The sequence below is a fragment of the Nyctibius grandis genome, chromosome 21, assembly GCF_013368605.1.
Source record: "Nyctibius grandis isolate bNycGra1 chromosome 21, bNycGra1.pri, whole genome shotgun sequence".
NCBI lineage: Eukaryota > Metazoa > Chordata > Aves > Nyctibiiformes > Nyctibiidae > Nyctibius > Nyctibius grandis.
This window is the reverse complement of record NC_090678.1, coordinates 8,499,276-8,524,633: the sequence shown is the minus strand read 5'-3', so window position 1 is coordinate 8,524,633 and position 25,358 is coordinate 8,499,276. Positions and strand designations below refer to the sequence as shown.

General features: G+C 57.6%; 2 protein-coding genes across 2 annotated transcripts in view; both read right to left on the bottom strand.

Moving 5' to 3' along the window:
- TEDC1 (tubulin epsilon and delta complex 1) overlaps window positions 1–14,138 on the bottom strand; it is an 85,560-nt gene extending 71,422 nt beyond the window's left edge. The window contains exons 1-3 of the mRNA XM_068416750.1: window positions 14,106–14,138; window positions 5,393–5,560; window positions 4,303–4,381 (exon numbers count right to left, since the gene is read on the bottom strand). Of these exons, the coding sequence (XP_068272851.1) occupies window positions 4,303–4,381; window positions 5,393–5,560; window positions 14,106–14,138 (280 nt within the window). The remainder of the gene's footprint in view (window positions 1–4,302; window positions 4,382–5,392; window positions 5,561–14,105) is intronic.
- Window positions 14,139–14,324: 186 nt separating this feature from the next.
- CRIP1 (cysteine rich protein 1) lies at window positions 14,325–18,483 on the bottom strand. The gene is made up of 5 exons (XM_068416996.1): window positions 18,378–18,483; window positions 15,383–15,477; window positions 15,205–15,262; window positions 15,027–15,074; window positions 14,325–14,680 (listed from the first exon to the last, which is right to left on the bottom strand). The coding sequence occupies exons 1-4, from the start codon at window positions 18,415–18,417 to the stop codon at window positions 15,034–15,036; spliced, it is 234 nt and encodes a 77-aa protein (XP_068273097.1). The 5' UTR covers window positions 18,418–18,483; the 3' UTR covers window positions 14,325–14,680; window positions 15,027–15,033.
- Between the last annotated feature and the right edge of the window lie 6,875 nt (window positions 18,484–25,358).

Sequence of the window (25,358 nt, the reverse complement as noted above, 5' to 3'; positions counted from 1 at the left end):
GTCCAAATACACAGATGAAACCGTTACACAGATTACTACGCTTCTTCAGCAGTAGGAGTGTGAATACACGACTGGCCACATGAAAGCTACAAATGAATTCCTGGCAAAGACATTAGCCATGACTGAAGAACTAAAAACAAGATCAGGAGCATGATTAAGCAGGTGACACAATGGTGCAGAGCTACTAATTTTTTGCAGGTTTAGTGTTTTGTGTAGCAGAGCTTCTGCAGGGACACGTGACTGTTGGACAACTGGTTTTAAACCTTGCTTATTTCCACATTACAGACACAAAAAGGAAATCCAAACACCTAAATCACCGTTTGCTCTTTTTGCAGAGCCTGTGAACGTAAAAACAAGCAGCTTCCCTTCCCGATGCTAGGGTGGCAGAAATGCCTACGGTTTGCTAAAAATCTTGCTGTAGAGATGCACTCCAATCACTCATGCACAAGTGGAGCACTAAGATATTAGATTTTATTTTGATTACACCTCAACATTCTCACATAAGCTAGGTTTTCATGTTGCCCTTTCCTTTTCTTCATGCATTTGTCAAGAAAGGAACTGCCATAACAGGTAAAGGTAGAAATACTCCAAAACTAAGGAAGACCAGTACCTACTTTCCTTCTTTTTCAAAGCAAACAAGCATCACGTGCTGCCATCTACAGTTCAGGGAGCTCCCCAAGAAATTACATATCAAAGAGAAGGAACAGAGAGCAAGCCAGGTGGTTTTTTCCTTTATCATCGTTTTCCTGCTCTGATACACTATCAGGACCAGATCCACCAAGGCAATTCACCACCTGAATCTCCATGTTGCTCTGGTCCTTTCTCTCTCCCTATTTCATCCCTCCCTCTGCAACACATCACCCTCACATGAGAAGGTACGATTGGTGTGAGTGTCAGGCAGGAATTGTGGGTGAGTGGTCAAAGCATGGATCTGGAACTGAGGCTCAAAGAGCCTTTCCATGACCTTAGAGAAGTCACTTAGTTTTCCTTATCTCTACAGTGCTCTGGTTACAAGCAAACAGTGCTCAGAAAAATTGCAGCAGAGGCTATATAAGTACCCAAGACAAAGATGGATTCCTCCAAAATGTGCAGGAGAGAGAGAAAAACCACCACTTAGATAGCCCATAACACCAGTCACTCAAACACCTCCTCTTTGACAACATCTTCTTACGGCATTTCATTAGGATTAGGCAATTTATAGAGAAAGACCTACACAGTCCCTCCAACTAATCCCCTTCTGCATGTACATTATTTATAAATGTACGTTCAGCAGGTAAGACCAAGCTGTGGACGGACCTCGGGGTTCAGCTCTCTTAAAACTACACTCAAGCTGCACTCTTCCAAATCCTGCAGAATATTTTCAGCGAATTACAACATGATGTTGAGGGTTAAGCATTAGCCTGGCAGGCTAAGATGGAAAGGAACTAAATGAAGTACAAGAACAGACACAGATACATTACTTCATGCACTCAGTAAAGAAACACCTGCATAGGTAGTGGTATTACGGGAAACTACTGCTGCAGAAGAACACTTTCTGCTTCATTTGTCAAACAAACAAAAATATATTGCAGCTCCAGACCTCTTTCCCATACTATAAAAAATGAATTGCGACTCCAGAAGAGAAATATTTCCTCCAACTATCTAAATGCATATTGCACTGCTGCCTGGTGTGGCTGTTAGGCTGTTGACCAAGTCCATCAGCCCTCAGCCTCTGTGAAGAAAGAGCAGCATGAAACCACTAACCGTGACTTCATCAGAAGGGTTATACCCAGAGTACCATTACACAGCTTGCTTTGCCTTGCACTCCGCTGTCGAGAGACCCATTGTTCTGACATGTTTAAGGGCTGGAGTGTATTAATGGCTTCCCACCAAAGTTTACAGTAAGTGTTTTTTATGGTGAGAAGAAAAAATTCTTCCAAAATGAGAAACCATAAGAGCCATTTGCAGAATTTTATACCCACTGACTGGCAGGCTTCAGTGGGGTTTCTGGTTTCTTTTTGCAAGAACACAATAGTTCCTACATTTTAAAACATCAAACTCTGTGGATTTTTTTTATATGTGATTTTTCAAATATTTTATTTTCTGCTAGCTAGGCAATAAAATTCAACAACCATTTAAAAACACGATGCAGAAAGTTTTTCTAAACAAAAATCACACCACAACCATAACAAGGGAATGACTAGTAGCTGTTCTATTCAAACCAAATTTGAATCTCCTCTAAAATTCACCTATATAACAAGAGCAGATCAAAAATTGACTAATGAAAACTACTAACCCAAAACAGAAATACACACTGGGGTGCCACTTTGAAAGTCACTTCATAAACGGATTTCTCAGATTAAGGAAAAGTTTTCTGGAAAAATCTGTCCTTTTCCATGGGCAAAATCTGTAAGAACATTCTGTCCTTGCAACACACTGCATTCTTCCAAGCACCTCATAACCACAAATAGCCCAACATCTGGAGTGCAGTCCTCGAAATGTAGCCCTCACTCTACAGAGGAGTGAGAAGAACCACTGTGACCCCAAAAACAAACAGACTACAGGCCAAAGCTCAGTGTTCCCTTTGGAAAAACTTTTAGCCTAAAAAAAAAGAAAGGGTACAAGATCATTTGAGTATGGGTTCTCTTCCAGAAAGCTATGCCTATGCACACAGTAACCCTCGCACTGAAGGAGTCTTCACAGCCTTCCTCTGGGATCTGGCAACTGCTGCTCTCCTTGTTTTAACTAAGATAATTAAAAGGCTGTACAAAACCAGCACAGAAAGGAAAGCCTGATCCACAGACTAAAGCACTAGACATGGATTAGAGGAATCTGTTTCAATTCTTTGTGGTGCTACAGGATCCTGTGCAAACCAGGGAAAGTTATTTAGTCCATATGCCCAAAGCTTCCACTTCATTTCCATTAAATAAATACATGAAAGACCATAAGTGCTCCAGAGCAGGGACAGAGAAGAAAGGAAGTAAAATATGGATCATGTTCACAGCGGACAACTCATTCACTTGGCCAAGCAGAGGCAATTAGTGTAATTTGAAAAACTGTACAGCTACCCAACCTGAGTTTCAGCTTTATTGACCAAGTTAAGACTAAACAAGTTTCTCAAAAATCAGGTCAGGAGTTCTGAGCAGAGCTGCACATTCCCACCCCACAATCTACCAGCAGAGGCTGGGTGTGCCCTCTCTAGAGCCAGCAACTTGCCACACGCACATGGAAATCCTGTCTCCAAATGCTACAAGCAGTTAGTATGGGAGCAGCCAGGATTCAATGAGGCTGCACTTGCGCAGGACCACCTCCACAACGCTGTAGGAGACAGACAATAAATTCAGTTACCATACACAGCAGACTGTGGATGAGTAGAAAAGCAAAAACAGCCAAATGAAAAATAGCAGTCCTGTGAGTAACACAGAACCATGCTGATTTCCTGCTGGTTTTGCTCAACACTCCTGGAGAAAGATCATCCACAATGCTTAGCCTTTTTTAACTCTGTTTACAGATCCATCAGATTCACAGCTCTTCAGAGGCTAAAACAATGTTGTTTAGGTTTTTTTGCTTTCAACAGCAAAAGTGGATTTTAAGTGGTTTTGGTCTGAGAAGACCTCTATCCATCACAGACAATCCCATTCTCAAAACTTCCCCTGACAATGAAAGGGTTCTAGATAGACATCTTTCAAGAGAAAAGTCTGGGGAGTAATATCATACTTGGAGTAACACATGTTTAAGAAGTAAACAGTGACTTGTCATTGTGAGAAGCCAACATGCATTCAGCTTCTCTCTGGAACAGTGGCCCTGTCCACAGAGATATTCATGGTCCCTCTAAAATATTCACACACACTTTACTTTTTGTTTTGTCCGGAACTTCAATCCAAACCACTGCCTTTATGGTTCATATGCTATAATTCACAGCCCTGACATAGAATTTGACAGAAAATTAACCACAGAATCATACATCATATGTGGAAGGGAGAAAGAAGGAATCAAAGGAAAAACAAATCTATTTCTGTAATTATCTCTGCAGATGCTGAGAATGCATAAGATCATTGCAGACATTTACCTGCAGTAAAATGCCAAAGGGAAGCAAGAGCCCCTAGCAGATGCAAGAACATCCCGGTTTCCTGGACAAAGCAAACCGAAGAGGAGTAAACCTGCCTGCACACCTGTGATGCAACAGTAAGTTGACGGCACAGGTATTCAAAATGGAGCATTCCTGATAGGGAGCAAGGAGCCAAAGAAAAGGTGCTACAAAACCAGTCCCAGTATTTCCCTGGGACAGACAGAAATCACAGTCAGCCAGACTGACTAGGTTACCTATGGCATCAGCCTCTGTCCACTTGCTTCCGTGGATTTGTTTCAGAAGAGTGTAGAGCAACCTCCAGAAATCCAGGCTCTGCAAAAGAGAGGGGTGGGGGGGGAGATCAGCAGGCAAAATATCTGCCATATGTTTAGTTTTAATTAGGCAATTAAACCCATACCTGAGGATCAGTTGTGGCATGGAAGAGCACACTTGCATCCTACCAATACTGTCTATTCAGGCAGGTTCACATATTAGCTGTCTTATGAACACTACCTACAGTAAGGTGCACTCAGAAAGAGAAAGGCTACTAACGCTGGCTGTACAGCAAGACCCAGCACTTCTACTTTGAGGCACATGCACACAGAAGCCTGGCTTCCAAAATATCCGCTCTGATATAACCACATATAGCACAACTCGCCTGTAGTCAAACAAGCGCTTGAAGACACCGAAAAGATCTGACCACAAGTATCAAAAACTCACAAACAAGAGGCAGCACACAATGAGTTGGAACTGGAAGTCTTTTCTTGGCCACATGAGGACAGCATGCTGACAAATTAAAACAGTGATTCTTACAGTTGGAATTTCAGTCAACACTTATAAAATCCCTAAAATAGCTAGCCGAGCAAGTGGAGCACACTGTGTGCGAGCGGGAGGCCTCGCAAGCATCGCCCTGTAAACCAGGAAGGCCCAAGCCGGTGCACAGTAAAACTGCAGGTGACACTACAGAGGTGTTGCAGACCACGATGAAATACCAAGCTTTAAGCGAATTCCACCAGAAAATAAAGCCCTTTCAAGAGCAGCGAGGTTGCAGCGAGTCACGTAACGCAGCGCCGGCAGGGCCCCACACAGAAGCCCCCCCACCCAGGCCCTGGCCCCACACAGCTGCCCCTGCCCCCAGGCCCAGTCCCACTGGGGTGTCCCTGTCCCCCTCCACTCGGGACCCGGCCGCGCACGGGGACCCTGCCCACCCACAGAGGTGTCCCCCCGCGCGGGGCCCTCCCCGAGCGGCTGCCCCTGTCCCTGCGCCCCCCCCCCCCCCGAGAGGCGCGACGGAAGGAGGGGGGAAGAGCCGCAGAAGGGTGTCCCGGGGCGGCCCGCGCTCACCGCCTGCGGCCGGTCGAACCTGGCGCGGCGGAGGGTGTCGGGGGCGGGCCGGGCACGGGGCGGCAGGGCCCGGCACAGCGCTCCGACGGCGCCCGGCAGCGCCCGGCCCCGCTGCTGCTCCCGCTCCTGCAGCCGCCGCCTCATCGCGCGGGGCCGCCGCTTCCCGCCCTTTACCGGCGCGCGGCGGGCGCATGCGCAGTGCGGCGGGGCGGGCCCGCCCCTTCCGCTGAGGCCGCCCGCTGCGGCGCCCCCTGGCCGCTGGGAGGGAGCACTGCACCGCCGGCCGCGCGGGGGCGACACGCGGGGGGCGCGCCCCGGGGAGGGGGCGCTGGGGCGGCCCCGGGCTTTGCCCCTGGCTTCACCCGCTGTTCTTCCCGTTATTTATTCTGCATGTGGGCAGAGAACTCGCTTCTTGCCTCCCCTGGAAGTGACCCGAGTGGGCAGCGCCCAGGGGACGGCAGGCGGGCAGGTCACCCCTGGCTGCCCACGCGAGGCAAGGCGGGCTCACCCGCAGCTCTCGCCCAGCCATAAGCCCCGAGGGAGCCCCGCACGCTTCCCCCACCCTTCCCGGCTGAGAGAGTTACGCAAACCCCCGCTTCGGCTGCTCTAAAAACACAACCCCGCTGCTGCCAGAGCAAGGAACCGTTTCTCGGCCGACGGGAGAGCACGTGGTTTTGGCAGCGGGGGGTCGACCCCAATCCCTGGTGTCCCCCCTTCCGCTCAGTTCAGTGGGGTACGATGCAGGCAGCTTGGGTCCCTCGACCTATAAGCTCTTAACTGAAGCAAGCCCAGAGATTAATCCTTGTCGGGGCAGCGGGGGAGAAATGGTTCTGCCGTTTGGGAGAGAGTCTGAGTCACTGAGGTGAACAGTCACCTCTTGGCTGGGGTTTACATGGCCAAAACCCAGCCCTGAGATGGCTTCCTGCTGCGGGCAGTGCAGAGGGACCACAACTGGTACGTGCCAGGGAGACTGGTCTGCTCCACCAGCGCGGCGGGATCCCCCTGAACCAGGGCTGCCTCTGCCTGTACAGAACACCTGCTCAAAACCTCCACTGGTGGTTTCTTGGCCAATTACCCAGTTCATAACCTGTCTAATGTGCTATCTATGGAACTAGCACGATGCTTTTCTCTTTTTTTCTCAACATCTGAACACCATGAGACAACAGGTAAAATTTCTTCCAGCTACAGAATGGCCTCTTGCAGCCAAACTGCTGCTCGCAATGAGGGGAGCAATCGCACTGGTCCAACGAGACCTTCAGCAGAGCTCAGCTCATTAACATGAACTGCGTTTGCACTCTTTCCCTCTGGTTGCTGCCTCTCCCACCTCCCACCCGTGTGCCGGGGAGTGCGGCCCTTTCTGACACCGAGCACTGCATTAATGCTCTCCCAGTCCCGTGGATCCTGGCTGCTGCTCCAGCCGTCCCTGCAAGGACCCCTGGGTTTGAGTTATCCAGGCTTAAGGATTTTTAAAATATCTTCTCTAGCAGCTGTTTTCTCACATCCTCCTTCTTTCCTAATGGCCTGGAAAGCATTTTCCTTATCCCTCATCCAGCTCTAGCTCTGTAATCTCGATCCACTTCTTTGCTCTCCTTCCTAACAGGTTTGGCATCTCCATACGGTTCCTTGCCTTTGGTTCCCAACAGCCCATGAAGTCCTTTTTTATTGCCCAGAGCCTTATCGGACACGGATAATCCTCTGCTGTCTTTGGCATCCTTCTCGGCTTTCCATACCTTGCTGCTATCGGGCGCTGTCTGGTCCCTCCATGACACATCGCTTGTCTATTTTCCCGTCCCCGCTGCAGTCTCCAGGCAGGAGAACCTTCAGCTGGAGCCAATTTCCTGTGTTTTCTTGACCACTCCATAAACCCTGCTCAAAGCCATCCCTGTCCCCACACACATTCCTCCGTCTCGGCCTTTCCTCCCCAGGGCAGCTGCCTGCTTTGCCGCTGCTGACACAAGGGCTCTCCTGCAGCACCCAGTGCACGCACCAGTGGCTGGTCCTGCCCATCACCCCCCCTCTGGGCTCCTGTCCCCTGGCCAAGGCGCCAGACCCTGACCAGCGAGCGTCACCACCTGGCGCTGCGGAGGTTGGCATCTGGCCACGGGCAACTCGGACACCAGGCAGCAAATCCCAGCCTCTCTGGTGCGGTGCAGCGCGGCATGGCGGGGGCTCGGCCCCAGCACACACGGCCCCACTTATCTGCTCTGCCGGCTGCCTGGGCGGTTTTCCCAGGGTGGGAGACGCCGATGGGAAGGCGATGGTTTCCTGCTGCAGAGATGGACCTTGTGCTGTGGACAGATGAAGGAGGTGATGGTGTGACCAGTGAGGGCGGTGAAGCCACCCCACGGGAGCAGAGCCCCTGCCCCGCTGCACCCCGGCCACCCTCACCCCCCCTGTCCCAAGCCCCAGTCCTGCAGGGACTGACAGACACAAACGAGCAATGACTGCCTGACGTCAGCACACTGCTCTGATATCACCCTGTGCACGTGTGAGGTCAGAGGAGACCAGTGGAAGCCTCCAGGACCCTCCGTATGGTAGGGGGAGGCAGGACGGAGCTGGCTCACCGGCTCTACCTGCCCGGGTGCTCCTCTGGGCCCCCCAGCTCTGCCCCGGCACCGAGGCAGTTTTGGGAGGAGCCGAGCTGTGTCTTGCCCCAGCAGCGAGCGTGGCGGTGGGGACCACCACGGAAGGGAAGGTCCGGGCGGGTGCTGAGAGGCCGGGGATGCTCCTCCTGGGCAGAGGTCACGGGGCTTCGCCTCTCTCAGCTCCCGGGGCTCGCGTGGTGCCGCGCAGCCCCGCAGCCGGCCGTTTTCGGTGCGATGTGTCAGCTGGGGTCATTTCCGCCCCGGGTGACTCAGCGGGGCCGAGGGCGCCTGTTTGCACCCGTGCTATGGCAACCCTCTGCCGCAGACGGCCCCGCTGTTTGCGGCCGTTGCCAGCGCCCCGTTGCCTCATGCAGATTGTATGCGATAACGGCCACCTCTGCTCGCTCCGGCGGCAGCACGGCTTCCTGATGTCACCTCAGCCCAGCCCTGCCGAGGGGAAGGTGCGAGCTCTCCTCCTGGGAAAACCACCACTTCGCTCTTCTATTTTTATTATTTTTTCAGTGCTTTTATCCCCACGAAGGCGCAGGCGGGAGCCAGCCTGTCTCCCGGGCAGGCCCCCAGGCCATGCTTCGGCTCTTCCCACGGTCTGCTGCCAGCTCCGGGCAGCGGGAGCTCCTCACTCCTCTCCTCTCTCCTCCCCGCAGCAGCTGAGCAGACACCAGAGCAGAGAGCAGCTGCTCTCCCTGCCTGCGCAGGGGAGGCTTTGGGTGGCCGTAGCCTGTCACACCCTGAGCACATCAGGCAGGCTGCACCGTTTTCTATTGCAAAGGTTTCCAGCTCCTTCCCAACGCCCTCCTGGCTGTTTATACATACACTCACTCCCCTCATGAACATCACGCCGCAGGAAGGAGCAGAGCAGCACTGGGGCTGTGAACTCAGGCTGCCTGCGAGCCATGCTCGGCCCCACGCCGCCTGGGGAAGGGTCAGGGATCCCACTCCCACTGGGCATGGAGCAGTCCCAGCATCTGCTGCTGCCTCGTGTCTCCGCCAGCCGAGCAGCCCTCCCTGGCTGGGGAGAGGATGGTGCCCTCCAGACCGGCCACCCAGGGATCTCTGCTGTTGTAGTCCAGCCGTCAGCACGCTCCGAGCAGCCATGTCAGGTCACAAATAGGCATCTCCTTGCCAGAGAGCAACGAGCTGCCTCCTGGTACCGTCCTCGCAGGTGGGTGCGAGGGGTGCTGATATTGCTGGGATGGCCAGCACACGTTCAGCACGCTGAGTTGCATCACGTAACAGTTACAGATCACTGGGTCCCCGAGAGGGACCGTAACAGCTACACAAATACTCTAGTGCAGATTTCCCTGGACACAGCGACTTAGTCTGCAACAGGCCTGTGTGTGGGCTGTAGCGCCAAAATTCAAGGTCAGCTGCCAGCAGTTGGATGCTTTCTGTAGGCGTTGGCGTTTCAGGCCCTCTGACGCAGGGTCTGCACTTTCAGTATGATAAGGAAATTGGGAAGGGTTAGAAAAAAATGTGAGATCTCACAATGCTCTGTTCTCAGGAGTTTCACCCTTTCCTTCTTGCCTAACTAGCCAAGTTGACGTTCCTCTTCGTGGAGGGAAACTCCCTCTGCCCTCTTTTCCCCTTGGCCTTTAACCCAAGACTCACCACAGAAAGACAGAGGTTTTGGTGTGAAGCTCTTATACCTTCCCCCTTGGAAACTCTCCCTGTTTCCTTGAAAATAACACAAGAGGCGTGAAAGTAAAATGCAGTTCTAGTGCCTGATACAAACTTTTCTTCTCGGGCTTCTTGCTGGGGAAAGTCACCTGGCAAACATCCCCAGGGCTCTTCACACCCTGCTCCTCCCCGACACTGGACCATCAGCACCGGGGACAGGGTGATGGTGGAACAGCCCATCCCCTCCTCTCCTTGCTCCCTGATCAGACCTCAGGCTCCAGTACCATGATTCACAGTCTCGTCCACTTCTCGTTGCACCTCTGGCCATCTCCCTTACCCAGAGCCCCTCTGCCTTCTGTATCTTCAGCTGCTTCAGAATTTGCTGGGGATGTTGTTCCCCATCAGGAACGAGATTTGGCCCCCCTTTGACACCTCTGCAAAGCTGTTTCCGCTGGTGGGACGGGGCTTCCCTGACCTGCTGCTTTGCAGAGCTGGGCTGGGAAGTCCCAGCTCGCCGTGCAGGCTTGCAGAGCTCCTGCTGCCCGACACCAGCTGCACAGTCCCTCTTACCATTGCCCAGATAAGGCGGCAGATCTCTGAGGTGTTAGGAGATGGGCATTTTCTCGACCTAAAAGATACCAGAGCTCTTTGAGCTTAACACAAATCAGCCTTAAAAATACCTGAAGTGGTGGTGAGCTGGGTACCACCAAGTTACAGACCGGCTTCGTCCCCATGAGCCCTGCGCAGCAAAGAGCCACCTGCAGCCGCAGCCCCTGTGCCACGCTCCCCCGGCCCTGCCTGCGCCCTGCCTGTCCCTGAAGGGGACACAGCTTTGTTTACAGAAACACACTGGCAGGGAAACAAACCGCTCACCTCCCCACGGCAGGTGACCAGCCCTACCCGTGCTGCAGGGGCTGCTGTGTCCCCGAGGCACCAGAGCCTGTGCGGACGAGACAAACAGTCACGCAAGGGAAGGGCCAGAGGTGTCACATCAGTGTCCCCATCAGTGCTGGCAGGGCAGGGTCGGTGGCCCTGCCGACATCTCAGCGAGGCAGTGTTGACCCAGATCCCCCGGCTCCCCAGCACATCAGCCCAGATGTGAGCTGCAGTGCAGCCCTCTGCCATGGCCACGCTGGCAGGTCACAGCGCTGGCCCTGGGCTGCGGATGCTGCTTGCACTAAGGACAGCCCTCGGGAACCGTGCTGAGGGCAGCACCCTGCTGTAAGGCTGCCAGCCTAAGCTGTCCCCTTTGCCAGCTGCAGGCTCAGGGACACATCTGTCCCCTGCTTCAGATTAAGGCCTGTCCCATCTGTGCTGGGAGGAAGATGCAGGGCCAGGAGACCCACACCGGCCCCTCCTGCCTTCACTCTGCCTCCCCAGGGGGCTGAAGAAACATCTACACCTCTTATAGATCAGCTGAAGGAGCCCCCCAGCCCCCTTCCTGCCCCCTCTCCTTTTTTCTTCTCTACAGAAAGCCGCAGAGCCGGGGTGGGGAACAGCAGCAGTTCAGTTTCTGTACCCGTCCTGTTTCCTGTCCTTTGCCAAAACCTCTTCTGCTTCCCTCCCCAGGGCGTCGGGGCTCGCCGCACCCAGCTGCCAGAGGAACGGGTGATGTTGTTTGGTTTTTTGTCACAGTGATGAAGTGTTTATAGCAACCATCACTCTGCAATCCACAAACCTCACTGATCTCAGCCAGAGCTTCCAAAATAATGGCAGAGGAAACACAGCCGCTTCCTCCGGAGTCAGCAACGGTGGTGTTTGTTTCGGGTCACCAAAGCAGGGGACCTTCATGCTGGGCATCACCACACTGGAGATCACCCGACACCTTTTGCTGTCCCAGATGGGCACCTCGGGGCTGGGGCCGTGCCCTGACTCCACCTGCGATGGCAGCGATATCCCCGTGGCTGCTGGCTGGTGACCAGGCAGGACGTGAGGGCTGCCAGCCAGCTCCCAAGGCTCTGCTCTCTGCCTCAAGAGTGGTGGGAGCAGCTGGTAGGGCACACCGAGCCGGCATCCCTCGGCTGCTCCCAAAAAAGAGCTGGGATTTGCCCTGAGCATCCTGCTCTCACCAGCTCCCCTGTTGCAGGAGGAGCAGAGCCAGGGCATTGCCACACTGGGAGGGAAGGGATCATCCCCGCCCATCCCCAGCTCCCACCATGGCTCAGGGCGGAGAGCATCGCAGACGAGCTGCGCTGGAAGCCACGCTGCTGCCTGTCTGCACAGCTCATGCTCCAGGCCACGGAGATTTACTGTTCAATGGAGAAAAGATTGTGTCTGCTGACAGCCCACCTCCCCGGCACGCTGGCCGCTGCCGAGCCTCGCTGCACATCGGAGGGGAGCGCCGGGCTCAGGCACGGGCTTCCTACCCAAATACAATACAGCTGTTTCTGCTTCCTCTGCAAAGACCAAAGAGAGTTTTAAAAAATCATTTTATCGTGTATTTTCTTTGACCAAGGCTCCTTGCGGCTGTGACCCGCGCCTGAACTGCCCAGCCTCACGGCATCAAGGCTGGAGCAGGCGCAGCGCGTGACTTGTACAAGCACAGGGCTCGGAGGGGAGTATCCCGACGGCAAGTCCTGGGGCTGAACGCCGTCTCAGCAGGAGTGCCTATTGCAGAGAAATAGGACACTCAGAAGGAGCTTTTTGGGAATCAATACCCAAGGGCTTGTCCCCAGAGCTTGCCTGCGGGACCCCCAGTTCCTACCTCCCACACACGCAGAACAGAGTGAGGCAGCTGCAGGGTCGAGTTTAGCTTCTTCGCAGGTTTCCCGAGGCTGCACAGCCCTTGCACAGTTCCCATATGTCTCCACACACCCAAAGCCATCCCCAGCTACCACACCTACCCCACAAATTGGTGCCAGAGACCAAAGCAAAGGGCAGCCCTGGGCAGCACACTGTGAGCAGCAGCATGCTGCCTCCTGGCCCCATTGCAGCCACCGCCCACAGATATGGCTTTCAGCTGGGGGGCTGGACCGCCCCAGCCTCTCCCCAGGCAGCACTTGTTTTTCCGTACCTCTCGCTGGTTCCCTGCTCGTCCCTTCTAGCCTGGCCCCTTGCACCTAGAATTAGCTGCTCCTGAAAAGTTTTGATGCAGGGCCCTGTTGGGAAAGACCAGGAGCCCAATTCACAGGTCCCTTTCCCAGCTGGACACACTTATGCAAATCCAGCGGATGACGAGGCTTGTGTTTGCCATTATTTTTAATGCTGAGGGTAAACACTATTTCACTGGCTGCTGAGATTATATCACTAGTTTGCTTTGAAGCCCGGTGCCAGAGGAAAGCCACGTCCCCATTGCCCCAGGGGCAGGCTGGGTGCCAGTCGGTGCAGAGCAGGACCGTGTCTCGCTGGCCGGGAGCCGTGGGTGCTGGCATCCCTGGGAGGCTGCTGGCAAGGGCAGCAGAGGGAGTGGGAGGGGGCCCTACGAGCCCTGGGAGGCTTGGTGGTGGCCAAACAGCGATAGTCAGGGTTTGCCTTTGACACAGACGCCTGCGTTTGTTGTGTTAACTGGGTGGGAGGCGAGGCAGCGCCGGCTGGTCCAGTTTGTCCCACTGAAGCATGCTTGGTGGGTGCAGAGCCTTTTGACATCGAGCACACGGGAAGTTTTAAGATGCTTATCAGATCAGGCTGCTTTTAACACCAAAGATTTTGACATTAGACATGTACCTCTGACCCCCTGAGGGTTTTGGCCAAGCCCCAGGAAGGCTGGTGTGACTGTAAGACGCGGAGCAGCCTCTAAGGAAATGCACGCATAAACCGTAGATAAAAATACCCCCGTATGTTATGAAGTATCTCTGAATATGTAAATGGGGTGGTTCAGGTTAGGGAAAGACATGGTCAAAAAACCATTTAGAAACATCCCTCAAGTCAACATCTTTTACATCTGTCAGTGCCGTTCTTCCAGCTGGGCAAAGAGGTTGAAACATGAAAGACCACAGCGCTTGCGAGCCAGCTCTCGCTTTGTAATACCGCACCCTCACTGTCCTGACCGAGGGCTCTTGCTCACCGGTAACCTCCACCCTATCTGGCCTTTTTGTATGGCTGCTCAGAGCAGAAGCAGCAAATACCAGGTTTTCCTGATGTGACAGTCAACCGCCTCCCAGCCCCAGCTGAGGGCTGCAAAGTGCCATCTCAGACCCAGGAGCACAGAGCCGGGGGCTGCCCATGGGCATGGCTTTCCAGAGGGCACTGCCAGGGGCTGGGACATGGCCAGGAGGCCGTTGAGTGCCAGAGAGACTGTGGGCCAGCAGTCTCGGACCCTCTTCCAGCAGCACTGCATGCCTCTGCTTTAATCCCATTACAGCCCCAGACAAGAGGTGCCTCATGGCGGGAGCCACTATGCTCTAGGCTTCTGCAAATGTCATGACACAAACCCAGCCAGGCCGTGGGTGGGGTAGGACCTTCCCCCCAAGCCCAGGAAGACCAAGTGCTTGGGCAAGCACTGGCACAACACCCACCACCCCCTTCCCATGGGGTGCACTCAGCCCCGGTACCTGCAGCACCTGGGGGCTGCTCTTGCCCCGCATGGCTCGGGCAGCCCCTGGGCTGGGCAGCCATGGGCAGGACCCCGTGCACCCCAGGAGCAGAAGCACATGGAGCCATCGCACGGTGTGGGGCTCGATCCAGAGGCCACGTGTGGTCCTTAAGCAAGTGGCAAGCGCTTCGCGAACAAGTCCCGTGGGATCCCCGTTACAGAGAGCACAGCCGCTACATGGGGGAAGCATCTTTCGGTCTGGGTTTATTAAAGACTGAGAATACAACTGTGGGCCCAGCCACGAGAGCTGGGCGCCAAAAGCAGGGCTGGGTTTTGGCTGGGAGGGTGCAGTCTCCTCTCCGGGTGGCCTCCAGCGATACCGGCCAGATTTCCTATCAGCAGGGCGTCCCGACGCCCCCACCCCGGCAGCACTCCCCCTGGAGCAGAGCCCCTCTCCATGCCAGCCCCAGCCTCCCTTACTTATTGCTTTTAACGTGCTAGTCTAGTACAGAGTGAATTAAAAACAAAAATGCATGTCTGTCGCGGTGCGTTTGTGCCATCTTCGGGCTGTGCTGGGAGCCCTGGCAGTCAGACCTGGGGAGGGATAGGAGAGAGGGGCGGATGAAGTCAGGCTGGGCTGGGAGCGGAGGCATCCCAGGGACAACAGTGCTTCAGGACAGACCTCATCTTTGCCGACAGGCCCCAAAGCAAAAGCCTTTGGCATCCGCTGCCAGAGCTAAGTGGTGCTTATGGTTCCTTGGGGCTGGCAGAGAGGAGGAGCTGGCACCCAGCAGGTTGCTCCCAAGCACCGGCGCAAGGGCTGGGAGTCACAGCCAGCCCGGAGAGACGCAGCGGCATGCCTGCCCTCCCTGCTTGTTGGGGGGGACAGCCCCCGCCAGCCCGCACAGCAAGGAGGGGAGCTCCGAGGGAAGGCACCAACCTGAGGTTTACTTGAATGTGTGGCTCTCGGCTCCTCCCCGGCCGAACCCTGGGAGAGAGACAGAGCGGGGTCAGCATTGCCACAGGATGGCGGGCACACGGAGGGATGTACCTCACTGAGAGACGGGAGCCCTGAGCCCCTTCCCTCCCTCCCACAACCCCAGCCACAGCGACCCTACCTTTGGGCCCGAACAAGGCGGCATAGCAGGGGTGGTTGCAGTACGGCTTGCCATCGTGCTGTGGGGATACAGAAAGAGCATCAGCCCCCACCACCCTTCAGCTCCATCTCTGCCCATCCCACCCCTCCCGCAGCCCCTCGCTGCAGGGGACAGGGACCTCCTGGACAGCAAACCTCACCTCTGCGTGGCCTCCAGACGTCAGGGTCTTGTTACACTTCTCGCATCTCAAGCAGGGCCGGTGCCAGTCCTTCCCCAGAGAAGTCACCTTCTCGGCTGCCACGGAAAGGAGATGCATTAGTTGAGGCACTGAACCAGGGCAGCAAGTCAGTTTTGGCAGGCTGGCCTCCCTGTCATCAACCCTAGAGAGGACACTTTGGGGCATTTTCTCAAGTCTATTTGCCCAGGACAGAGGGCACCGTGTTTCAAACCCAAGTGCTCGCTGTGCACACGCATCACTGGGCACAACCAGGCACCTGGATCCCAAACGGCCGTGCCATCTCCAGGGTGAACATCGCTGCGTTCGTGCAGACAGACTGACTTCTATCTGTCTTCAAAAGATTTGGGGACTTACATCCTTCCAACATCAGCCTGCCAGGGGACGAATTTCTCCCCAACCAGCTGAAGCCTGAGTGATCACTAGAGCTGGCAGGGCCAAAGAGGGGATGCTGGCTGGGACTGGGGTGGCGAAGCCATCGCCACGCCCTGCCCGCACAAACCAGTCCCCTCCAGCCACCAGCGCTCTGGCCACAGCTCCGGTTCTGCATGCACCATGGCAAACCTGAGCGGGGCTGAGCTTGGCCGGGGTTCAGGCAGCTGCGGGGAGGACAACATGCTGTTTGCTGGAGCCAGGACGTGTTTATGGAGGGGGGGGGGAACACGGGGTGGCTTTTAATTGCTGCACGGCGGGGGAGGAGGGTATTTTCTGCAGACATGTGCTCTTCATATTGGCAGCTGCGCTCCTGGGGATTTATTAAGTGATACAGCAGAGCTTTCCACAGGAACCGGGTCAGAGCCAGGTCTGAGCACTCTCCCCATGCCTGCAAAAGGAGGTTGAGCTGGGACTGAGCCGCTGCTGGCAGCGTGTGCCTGGGGGTGCCCTCGGCACCCTGAAGCATCACATCTTTGGAGCCCAAATATGCCCACGACAGCTTATGCAAGGATCAAGCTGGCGGCAGCAGAGGTGGGAGCGGGGGCAGTGCCCAAATGTCACGAGGCTGTCCCACTGCCATCCCCCCACGGCACAAAGAGCCTCCTGTGCCTGCAGCCCCGCGGGGGCCTCGGCGTCCTCCCTCCAGGCAGCCTCAGGAGCCCAAGCCTGGCCCGTGGCGGGGCCCTCCCAGCACAGGGTCTCTGGAAGGAGCTCAGCCTCCCCATCTCTTGCACAAGCATTTGCACCAACACCGGGGCAGGAGCTCTGCCAAGGCTCGCTGCAGCGGGGCCCCCGGCTCTCGGCCACGCAGGCGAGATTCCCCTGGAAAGCTGCTGGTGGCCCTGCAAACCCCATCCCCAGTCCTCTCGGCATCATCTCCTCCTCACTCCTGCTCTCCACAGACATGTTTGGCCGAGAGCAGCCCGAGGCACACCCAAGAGGACAGCCAGGCTCCGAGAGCCCCGGGGTGCCCTGGAGCAGGGCTTACTCTGCCTCCTCTGCCAGTGCTCCTTATCTGCAGGCACAGAAATCAGGAGGCGAGCTCGGTCCTCCAGCACCTTTTGAGCCTCCTCAGCCTCTGCATCAACAGAGACGTTTCGTAAGAGCAGCCTGATAAGCGTGGGGCCAAACCCCTCCTTGGTCAAACGCCCCGTCCCGGCGCCTCTGCAGCCACACCTGTGGGCACGGCAAACCCAGCTCGCCTGGACTGGGATCCAAGCAGATCCACAGGGAAAGGCAGACACGGACACCAGCACCTTGGTAGCTCCTGGTGTCAAGCCATGTGGGTAAATGAGGTGCCCCAGGACCCTCGGTCACAGGAGGGAGCTATGAAACGTATTGTGCCAAAACCCCACCTCAAAGTCTGGCTGCAAGAAGCAAGTTCAAGTTTAGGCGAAGCGATGTTACCCAGCTGCAGGAGCCAGGACCCCAGCAGCCCTCCAGGCAGCACCCACGCCAGCCCCAGCTCACCTCCCCAGGGTGGGCATCGCTAACGGACATGGCTGGTTGGCAGGGAGGGCAGCCCCTGTGTTTGAGCCTCCACAATCTTTGGCAGAGCACAAGTAGAAGTTGGGGCACACACACACACACGCAGAGCAGAAATAAGGCAGAGAGCACAGAAGTCAGTGACGGCGCTCAGGTCCTTCATCTCTAGGAAATCAAGAAGCAGGGAGTGCATATAAGCTGCTCCCAGCAAACCCCTCAAGTTCAGCTAAACCAGGGAAGTGGGGAGGACTGGCAGCCGGAGCCTGCCTGTTCCAGCAGCTGCTGCTGGCAGGGTGAGAGGCTCAGACCCCTCAAATAACCTCAGGCAGGACAGCGGAACCAGGGCACCAGAAGGGGCAGGAGCCTGGAGCTTTGGGGTCCCCGTTTGGAGGGCGGACATCTGCCCAGCGGCAGGCAGCAGCCCAACAAGGCTCACGACTAGCCTGCAACGGCGGCTTACAAATAACACCCCAGCACTGTCACCTCGCTGTGCTAAACCACGCAGGACAACCTGTGGGCAACCCACTGACCTGGGACCATGCCTGAAGCCAGGATTTGCCCTTAGGAAGGTGCTTGCTCACCTGCCCAGGCTTCCAGAGCAGCGGGCTGCACCGGCCAGGCCTTTGGGCTCCGAACCAGCCCAGGGCTGCGGGCGACGCTGGGAAGGGACCAGGGCTGAGCTCGCACGCTGTGCCGTGACTCCGGCTGCAGGCTGGGGGTACCCACCGCAGCCCGCACCCTGCAGCGAGGCACCTCCTCGGGTGGGTTTATAGGGCCCCCCCACCCGGGGCACCCCGGGGACCCACAGCACAGGGGTGCACAATTTTGGGGCACCCCGAGAATTTGCATTGCTGGGGCGCACAACTTCGGGGCACCCAGGACCCGCGGCGCTGGGGTGCACAGGGACCTGTAAGGGTCAGGGTGCCCCGGGGACCCGAAGCCCGGCGGGATGCGGGATGGGGGCACCCCGGCTTGAGCAGCCCGACGGCCCTGCGGTCCCCACGGGGAGGCGGCCGGGGAGGGAGCAGGAAGCCCTTACCGAAGTAGACCTCCTTCTGGCAGCGGGGGCACTTGGGCATGGCGGCGGCTCGGCTCGGCTCGGCTCGGGGCGCCGCTCGCACCGGCTCTGGGATGCTCCGCGCCCGCCCCGCCGGAGTCACTGCCCGGCCGCCCCGCCCAGATGTGCGGCCCCGCCCGCAGCTGGAGGCAGCCGCCCGGGGCGCAGCCCTACACCCCTGCCCTCCCTGCATCCTGCACCCTTTGCATCCCGCACCCCTTGCAGCCCTGCACCCCTTACAGCCCTGCAACCCCTCCACCTGCAGTTTCTGCACCCCTCACCCCTTTCACCCTTTGCACCCCCGTGCCCTTTGCATCCTACACCCCTTGCACCCCAGACCCCCTGCACACCCCACTCTGCCCCGTCCGTACCCCCACACCCTGCCTGCTCCTGCTAGAGCACTTTCATATATACACAATTTTTACGCTTTAAAAATATAAAAAATGTTCTCAGATTCCCACAGAACTACTTGGTTCGCTCTAGCTTGTGCGGTGCAGGTGGCCGAGAGCCCGGCTCTGAGTGGGGATTGAGGTGTGATTGGCATCTGACAATTAACCATGCTCCCAGATAAAGATTCACTGGGCACTGACCACCAGGACTCACCCTCTCCAAGCACAGATCTGTTTTCTCCCAAGGGAGTGTAAAAGCCAGCCCTCAGGCAGGGTCTCCTGCCCCTGGGGAAGTTTGGGGTACAAGATAAAGCGGGAGGGAGCTGTAGGGCTGTGACCCCCTCTTGCAGGACCTCGGGAACGGCGTGGGTGTGGGACGTGGCCCCGCTGACTGTGGAGAGCCAGCCCATCTGCGTCGCTGACTGGTGTCATTTTATTGGGAGCGAGGACTTGCTGTTCCTTTGTGCTTGGCTGTGAAGGAAATGAAAAGCCTATCCAAAGGTCTGTTTTGTATGAAACAATCCTCCCCGGGGCACGTTGCTGTGCTGCAAAGGTCACGAGGGCTTGTGAAACCCAGCGCCAGGACGCCTAGTGTCTGCCTACCGAAACGCAGGGCACCCCTCGCCTGCACAAACCGGGCCCTGTTGACACCGGAGCCCACCCGTGGGTGCAGGAGGAGAGGCGGCAAGCTGTGCCCGGAGGCGAAGTTCACGGTTCAGCTGGGATTGCTTCATGACCCAGCCTGCTCCAGCCTCCCTTCCCAGCCAGAGCCCTCGTCCCGCTGATGCTCCCCACTGCTGCCCTTGGTCCCAGGCTCACCCTGCCTGCCAGCAGCCCCGCTGCAGGCTGGGGGCACCTCCGGCACGCTGCCCCAAGGGCACTGCTGGGCTCAGCAAGGTGCTCAGCAGCCCGCCCTGGCAGGGGCATCGCTGGCAGCCGGCTCCCGGCTAAGGCGTGAGTCACGCTGAGACAGTGCCTTACAGCACGGGAGGAGAGAGCTGTCCTGCAAGGGCTGCTGCCTCCACCCTGCCTCCTCCCGTCCTTCCCTCCCCGAGGCACCACACAGATTCAAGCACCCTATTTCAGCCACGCCACGTTCCCCTGCACCCAGCTGCAGCACCCCACGAGCGCCCAGCTGCAGCACCCCACGAGCGCCCAGCTGCATTGCCTGGGCCAGGACCCCCTCCCTGCACCATGCAGGGTGCAGCTGGCACCCTGATGAAATACAGGGGCCAGGGCATGTCCTCTCCCCTCTCCGGTGGTCCTGCTTCCCCTCCCACATGGTACCAGGCTGCCTTGAGGCCACTGCCCAGCTAGGACAGACGTCTTCAGCTGTGCTCCCTTTTAAGGCAGGTTTTGTGCTGGCGGGCAGCTGAAAACTGGCCTCTCACAGGTCTCCTCTGGCTGGCCCAGCCCTGCGGCCAGTCCCCACGGGCCACACAGCCTGGGGCAGCAACGCTCCTGTCCCGGCCAGGGCAGTCTGTGGCACCACACGCCAACTGACCTGGCTGAAGCAGAGCCCAGCCGTCCCCTCCCCTCCATTCCCCCGTGCCCTTACTGGAGACTGTTCACACAAGGAGTGGGCACAAAACCGGCAGCAGCTCTCACAAAGCAGGCGCCGCCGAGCCGCGCCGCTCTCTGCCAGCCCTGCCTGCACAGGGCTGTTCGCCTGGCAGCCACCCCCAGCCCCCTGCCTTAGCCTGGCCAGCCCTGCTGGGGGGATGCACGCACCTTGGGCTGCCCCAGCCCGCTTCCCAAAGCGGGGAGCCGAAGCGCGGTGTCATCACGGGGTGTGCTGTGCAAACCTACGGGGATTACGGCGAGCCAATATTGGGGGGAAGGTTGCCATGGGTCTGTAGCCCCGGTTTCTATGCCCCACCGGGGCTGTGCATGCACCCTGCTCATCACCACTGCCCTGCTCTCACCCCATCGATCAGTGGGCATGCACAGCAGCACAGCAAAGCCATTTAGCAGAGGGCCTGCCGTGGGGAGGGAGGGCTGCAGGCGCTCCTGGAGCACGGTAGCACCTTGGGAGCCTGCGTGATGCGGCCTTTTGCTCGTTTTACAGGGAGCGAGTCCATAAACACCCCTAATGCCGGTGTGTGAAACCCATCAGCATGCCGTGGCGGGGCAATAAACCGAGCCCTTGCCGGCCCGTGCCGGAGGGAGCTGTCTGGAAACGCTGTGGCAGCCTGACCTTTGGGGTCACCCCTCCTTCTGCCACGCAGGGTGCCCCCAGGAGCCAAAACCATGCTGCGGCTGTGTGAGCTGTGTCAGAGCGGCAGCGAGCAGCGGCCAGCGGCCAGCTCCCCCCTCTGCAGCGGGACACTGCCCCGGCGCTGTGCCCACGGGCACGGGCAAGTTCTGGTGCTGGGCAGAGACAGCTCTGGGAGCAGGAGAGGGGCAGGGGTGGTGTCTTCAGCACAGCCAGGTCCCAGCCCGAGCACCACTTCAAAGCAAGGTTCATAGCCTGCCAGCGAAACAACCCAGCCAGTGCCAACAGCCTCCTCAGCAAACCACAGCGTTATCTTATCCGGACACCTTGTTCCAGCTAATTGATCCATTAAAGCAGAGCACGCCTCAGCTGTCTGTGCCCTCTGATAGGGATCTGGGGGTGAGGCTCCACCGGGGAGCATCAGGCGCCAGCACTCCCCATGGCATAGCAACAGCCCTCGGAAAAACCTGGGCTGTCCCATGTGTTTGTTTGGGTGCCGTTGTTACGGCCAGGGTCCCCTCCCCGCTCCTTCAGCGAGCACCAGCAAGAGCCAGCACCAGCTTCCCCGGGTCCATCTGCAGCATGTTTGGTACAAGGTCCTCACAGCCCTCAAGGAGCCCCCAAGAGTTTCCCCAAGCTCTTGGGGCAGGGCTGCAAGGCGAGAGCTCCTGGGCACACGCTGCCTGCCCAAATATTCCCCTCGAGCCACTTGACCCCTTGTGATTGCCAGAGTAATGACTGGAAAAGTCACCGGCATTTGAGCAGGCAGGGCGGGTAACGTAAGCCGATTTGGGTTGGTTTCACTAACACAGCAAGAAAAAACAACTATTTCCATGTAGCAAACCAGCCTGTCTGCCAGGGCAGCAGCTCCCGGCTCCCCTCCTGCCCCTCCGCACCAGAGCGGGGCAGGGGGGGCTCTCACTTCCCGCTTCACAGCCCCCCAACCGTCCTTGCACGGGGGGGGAAGGCGATGCACCAGTGAAGGCACAACCCAGAGGCTGGCAGTACCCCGGTCCAAGGGTTAGGACACCTCATCTGATTTCTTCCCCAGCCCTGGATCCTCCCGAGCTGGGTCCCTCCCTGCGGAAAACGTGACTAAGGAAAATCCCGGAGCAGCAGCAGCAGCAGGGTGCTGCGCTGGCAGGGTGCATGGCCAGTATTTTCCTAGTGCTCGCACAACCACGAGTCCACCAAAATCTCCCTCCCTGGCCGTATTTCAGCCCACACTCGTGTAACTTCAAGGGCCCCCACTCAGCCAAGATGGTTTGTTGTAAAATATGCTCTACCCAGCCCCGCACAGGACTCTAATTTGACAAGAAAATTATAGGGTGGCTCAGAAAAAGGCCAGCAGAGGCTGGGGGGAGCTGCCAGACGCGTGATCCCATCAAATGACCTGTGAGATGCCGGTGCCACGGCACTGCGAAGCGGCATGGGGTACCCCGTGGTGGGGGGCCGGCGCACTCCCCACACACTTGCCTTCCATCACCTCCGGATTTGCACACGGCTAATCCCATCACCGGCCGGCCGGGAAAACAACAGCACGAAGGTGGCTGCCAGGGCAAACGACACCCTAAGGAAAAACTCTGGGGTACGTCTTCATAAAGCTGACAGGCGGCCGACGGCCGGGGCAGTTGGGAACAGGACGGCAGTGGGAAAGGCAGTGGGGGAGCGAGGGGCTTGGGGAGGGGGCTCAGAAAGGGCCACCCTGGGGGTGCTGGCAGGGGAGCCCAGCACGCCCACCAGCATGCTGCCACTGGTGCCGTAAAGCCCCGAGCGGTTTGAGCCTGCAAAACACACTCGCTGCTGTGGCAGGGTCAGCTCTTGCTGCCCCCCCGGACGTGGGCACGGGCAGCCCCACGGCTGTTCCCAGCAGAAGCTGTACAAACATGGCCAGCCCGGGTAAGGCAGCGGTCACTTCTCGGGTCAGCTCGCCACCCGTACAGGGCCACGCCGGGGCTGCACCTGCGATTGCCATCTGTGGGACAAAGGAGCGCGGCGGCCCTCACCCGCCTCTCCAACCCCTCCAAGTCCCAGCTACATGGAAAAATCTCCTCCGATTTCATCCAGGCACCGTTCCCTCAGCCTCCCTGCGCACGGTCTGGCCAAAGTCTCAGCTACCATCTGCTCTTTTCTGCAAGCTTTCCGTTAGCGGCAGCCCAAGGAACCTCCTGGCTGCATCCTTCCGGAGCTGCGTTTGGTGCATTTTCCTGGCAAGGCCCCGTCTGTTTCTGTTGTGGCTATCGAATCCAGCCAGGATCATCGAGGAAGCAACGCCCGCTGCTTTGGGAAGCTGCCCAGCACCCATGAGGCATCGCCTCTGCCTGCCAGGGAGATGCACATCCATGCTGGGGGCTGGCAGGGAGCGTGGGCATCGCTCAGGGGCTGCTCGCAGGGGACCAGCGCCAGGTACCACCTCCCCAGCCCTGCCCTGGCGTGGGTGCTTGCCCGACAGTGCTGTTTGCCCTGGGCTGGGTCCAGGCTGTTGACGCCACACATTTTATTCCTGGTTAAAAATTCACTGGCGGTGAAGGGGAAGGGGCACAGAGGTGTTTGCTCTCCCTGTGAGCACGCTGCTTGGCATGGCCATGCCACGGTGGTGGCGCAGGGAGGGGAGAGGGATATAGTTGCGGAGAGTCAGGAGAGCTCAAGAGGAGGAGCTGCAGGTTTGCACACCCAATAGCAGTGTGCACACCTCCGTCCCACCAGCACAGGTATTCCTCCCCCAGCAAGAAGCCCCAGGGCACTCCAGGAGTCCCCCAATTCCCCAGGTGTGGTCCCCCGGCTGCTCACCCCACCTGGGAACCCACTGGTGATACAAAGGCTGCTGCAGAGCCCAGTCTGCATCCTGGGGGGGAAACTCCCTCGTGGGTACCCCCAGGCAGCACCAAGCCGGGGAGCCACAGAGGGAGAGAGCCAGCACCGTCCCCACCAGTGTCATGGCTGGAGCCCCCACCAGCAGCTCTCCCTGCACACTGAACTGGCAGGGGGATTTGCAGCCCAAATCCTGCTCTGCTTGGTTTCATGCTGTTCCTCCTTCATCCCTGCCTGCTCTCCTACAGCCTCTCCAGAATTTACGCCCCGTACTTTAACCTCCTCCTGGGGTCAAGCCAAAGCCCAGCCAAACCAGGGAGAGCCACACCACTGACTTCAGGGAGTGTTGGCGCCGGTTCTCGGCCTTCATGGAAGCAAGCTGTGCTTACTGGGTCGCTTTTAATATCCCTTCTTAAATCACATCTTCCAGCACTTCATCCCTTTTGGCTCCTATTTACTGACTTCCCAGCAAATGCTTTAAATCTGTCTTGCTTCGCTGCTCAGCCGTGCTGCTCCGGCATGGAGCTCCAGGGCTGCCCTCATCGTTCCTACCCCGCCGAGTCCCTCCTTGGTGTTTTCCGTGCGTGCAGCCTGCTGTGCCCCTCTGGGACCAGCCTTTGTACACCTACCGGCCCCTTTTCTGAGTCACTAATGGTGGCCCAAGCGATGCAGCTCTGTTTCTGCTGGCACGGGTGCTCTCAGCCTTCTGCTGAGAAACACCACTAGGTGACAATCCTGCTCGAACCACAGCTCGGGGACACCCAGGCTGGCACCCATCACCCGGGCTGCCCTCAGAACAGGCTGACCATGGTGGCAGCCGGTGGGATCCCTGCCCTGCGCCCAGCGAGGCGCTGTGCAGCCCAGCTCCCTGCTGAGCTCCACTGGCTCCCAGCTTTCCTGCAAGGGTCATTGCCCAGGACAAGTTCACAGGGCTTGGGGGATTTCCAAGCAAAGCTGCATCCACTCTGGTCTCTGTTTTCCCCTGCACCCTGGAGAGCATGTCTGTAGTCACCAGAGCCCTCCAACATTTCTATCCCACTAACAAGTCCGAATATAAAAAAAAAAAAAACAACATATTTGACATCCCCGAGGGGAAGGATGTTTTCCAAGCCTCAAGTAAAGGAGCATTTTCAGCTCGCATAGGCCTCCCAAAAATAAGTACAAAAATGCACCAGGGCTTAGAGGCCAGAGCTGCCTCCTCTGCTCAAGCAAAGTCCCACTCTGCTGTATCAGTCTCCTGGTCCCCACACCGACCCGGCAGCGCAGTGACAGCCCCGACTCCTTGGCGCGCACACAGATAACCCCAGTGGGATCCCAAAGCCCTGCTACACCCTCCAGCTGCCTGGTCTTAACACCCACCCTGTGGGTACCCACTGTACCTGGGGGACACCTCCTGCCATGAGGGGTGCCCAGCCCACTCCCCTTCATCAGGGTGAGGGGACAGGGAAGGGACGTCACCCACCTGGAGCCTGCGCAGCCGGGTTGTCCTCTTTGGGTAGCAGGAAGCAGTGATGGCTTCCCGGCACCCCTCTGTGCAGCAGAGCTGAA

Excerpts from the sequence above, each read along its gene's own strand:
- CRIP1 (XM_068416996.1), bottom strand. The coding sequence starts at position 18,417 with ATGCCCAAGTGCCCCCGCTGCCAGAAGGAGGTCTACTTCG. Across the intron at positions 15,478-18,377 it reads CCAGAAGGAGGTCTACTTCG|CCGAGAAGGTGACTTCTCTG; the intron begins GTAAGGGCTTCC and ends TTTCCGTGGCAG. Across the intron at positions 15,075-15,204 it reads CGCCTTGTTCGGGCCCAAAG|GGTTCGGCCGGGGAGGAGCC; the intron begins GTAGGGTCGCTG and ends TCTCTCTCCCAG.